Here is a 2,500-nt window from a genome sequence, read left to right on the forward strand (position 1 = left end):
AGAGAAGGAGAGAGAGAGAGACAGAGAGGGAGAGGGAGAGAGGGAGAGAAGGAGAGAGAGAGAGAGAGAGACAGAGAGACAGAGAGAGAGAAGGAGAGAGAGAGACAGAGAGAGAGACAGAGAGAGGGAGAGAAGGAGAGAGAGAGAGACAGAGAGAGAGAGAGAGAGCATTAAGGCCTCCCGTTGGCTGGAGACACAATCAGCCGCCACATTAGCATTTAATTAGACTGAGAGCCACAAACCGCAGCCTGCCGCTGCGCTCTGATTACCACGTGTGTGTGTGTGTGTGTGTGTGTGTGTGTGTGTGTGTCTCGAGACTTGTGTAGGTTCACGTGAACCCAGAATCGTAAATGTATGTGTGTGTGTGTGTGTGTGCGTGCCTATAGTAAGACTTATATCTGTGAATTAACGAGTGCTCATCCAGGTGTGTGTGTGTGTGTGTGTGTGCGTGTGTGACATACACACTGATGTACAAGTGTGTGTGTCTGCAGGAACCAGAGATAAGTCATTCACCCCTTCACGCCGCCCTTCGCGTCAGAAACACTACCGCTGTCGTCCACCGGGGTCGCCAGAGTCCACCGTGTGGACGCTTTGTAACGTTTACGATGTGCAGAAGACGACGTCCACGGAGAGTCGGAGCGCACAGAAATAAATCAATGAGTTGCCCACGTTTGTTTTTGCACTTTTGCGAAAACACGCCCAGAGGGGTCGCCCCCTGGTGGTCAGTAGAGGGAATGCAGCTGTCAAGACATTTCAGTGTGGCGTGGCGATAACCACGTCCACCTTGTTTACTGCTCATCTTTATGTCTGTTTTTCTCAAACGTGTAAAACCTGTTATTTTACCGGAGGATCTTCTTTATACTTTAAAGCACTACATGAGAGGATTAGTGCAACAATGAAATTCAAAGTACACACATACACACACACGTACTATATACATCTTAGTCTAAGCTTACTTTAGTTGTAACTGACCATTCTGAGCACAAATCTGTTATTTTTAATAATAATCTAAATTTGATTTACAGGTGTGATGCTGCTTCAGAGATATTTGAAAAGAAAATTATTATTACTCTTCAATTATTAGCTTTGTGACGTTAGATTTGTGACGCTAACTTTGTGACGTTAGCTTTGTGCCGTTAGCTTTGTGACGTTAACTTTGTGACGTTAACTTTGTGACGTTAGCTTTGTGACGTTAGCTTTGTGACGTTAGCTTTGTGACGTTAACTTTGTGACGTTAGCTTTGTGACGTTAACTTTGTGACGTTAGCTTTGTGACGTTAACTTTGTGACGTTAGCTTTGTGACGTTAGCTTTGTGACGTTAGATGGGTTTCGTTTGGACAGACGGTGATAACATTTTAGATTTCTAGACATTTAAAAAAGCAGAAGTTAGTTTTATCCGATCACGCTATTGATCGATGGAGGAAATGTTAGAATACAAAAATTATAATCCCATAAATAATCACAAATAAATCACTTCCTGTCCGACAAAACTTGTTTCCGCACGAAAACTTTAAACTTTTTTAGCAGTTCGTATAAAAAATAAATAAAAACGAGTTAACAGTTCATCAAATAACCCTAAAATAAGTAGATAAAAAGTCAAGGCAAACAACGAGCACGGCGTGCGCGGCGTGCGCGGCCACTCACCGCCGTCGTCCTCGTCGAAGGAGTTGACGCAGGGGAAGTAGATGGCCAGCGCCTCGAAGGAGGCGGACAGGCTGATGCGGCTCTGGGAGCGCTGCATGTAGAGGCCCGGCGGCGCGCCCGCGTCGGCCGGCCGCGCCGCGCGCGCATTCTTCACGCGGAGCACGGCGCGCGGCGTCTTGGACGGAAGTCACTGCCCCGCGCGGCAGCTCCACCTCCACCGGGACGGACACCCGGATGTAGAAATATAGATGAATGAACCGCAGAGGGGATCCCCAGGAGAGGAGAAGAGGGGGATTAAAGTCAAGAAAAAGGAAAGGAAACTAAAATTAATTCTTTGCACGTTTAGCGCCAGTGAAACATCAAAGAGCCGGCTCCTGTGTCACAAGACCCGGAGGTGGTCCTAAAGGTGGTGGTCCTAAAGGTGGTGGTCCCGGTAGTGGTCCCGGTGGTAGTCCCGGTAGTGGTCCCGGTGGTAGTCCTAGGTGGTGGTCTCGGTGGTAGTCCTAGGTGGTGGTCCCGGTGGTGGTCCCGGTGGTAGTCCTAGGTGGTGGTCCCGGTGGTGGTCTCGGTGGTGGTCCCGGTAGTGGTCTCGGTGGTCCTAGGTGGTCTTAGCAAGGTCTCACCTGCTCCCTCACGCGCAAGAGAACCTGGTCTCGCTCCCGTTTCCGCCTCGCGGCAAAACTCCATGAAGTCCGCACGTCATTCAGACTTCTTCTTCTTCTTCTTCTTCTTCTTCTTCTTCTTCTTCTTCTTCTTCTTCTTCTTCTTCGTGTGTTGCTGAATCAAAGCGTTCCGTAGACCTCCTCGTTGCCTCGTTGCCTCAGCGACGCTTAGCAACAGTTGCCGGTCTGTTGCT

At 48.8% G+C, this 2,500-nt stretch overlaps 1 protein-coding gene across 2 annotated transcripts in view; it reads right to left on the bottom strand.

Annotated features, from left to right (window-relative positions):
- rims4 (regulating synaptic membrane exocytosis 4) overlaps window positions 1-2,328 on the bottom strand; it is a 23,334-nt gene extending 21,006 nt beyond the window's left edge. The window contains exons 1-2 of one of the 2 annotated variants that reach the window (XM_056436428.1): window positions 2,268-2,328; window positions 1,645-1,856 (exon numbers count right to left, since the gene is read on the bottom strand). In XM_056436428.1, the coding sequence (XP_056292403.1) occupies window positions 1,645-1,741 (97 nt within the window). In that variant the 5' untranslated portion in view covers window positions 1,742-1,856; window positions 2,268-2,328. Of the gene's footprint in view, window positions 1-1,644; window positions 1,897-2,267 lie in introns of those variants that run through there. The other variant, XM_056436429.1, reaches the window with a different exon arrangement.
- Window positions 2,329-2,500: the final 172 nt, after the last annotated feature.

The sequence above is a fragment of the Pseudoliparis swirei genome, chromosome 18 (assembly GCF_029220125.1).
Source record: "Pseudoliparis swirei isolate HS2019 ecotype Mariana Trench chromosome 18, NWPU_hadal_v1, whole genome shotgun sequence".
Taxonomy (NCBI): Eukaryota; Metazoa; Chordata; class Actinopteri; order Perciformes; family Liparidae; genus Pseudoliparis; species Pseudoliparis swirei.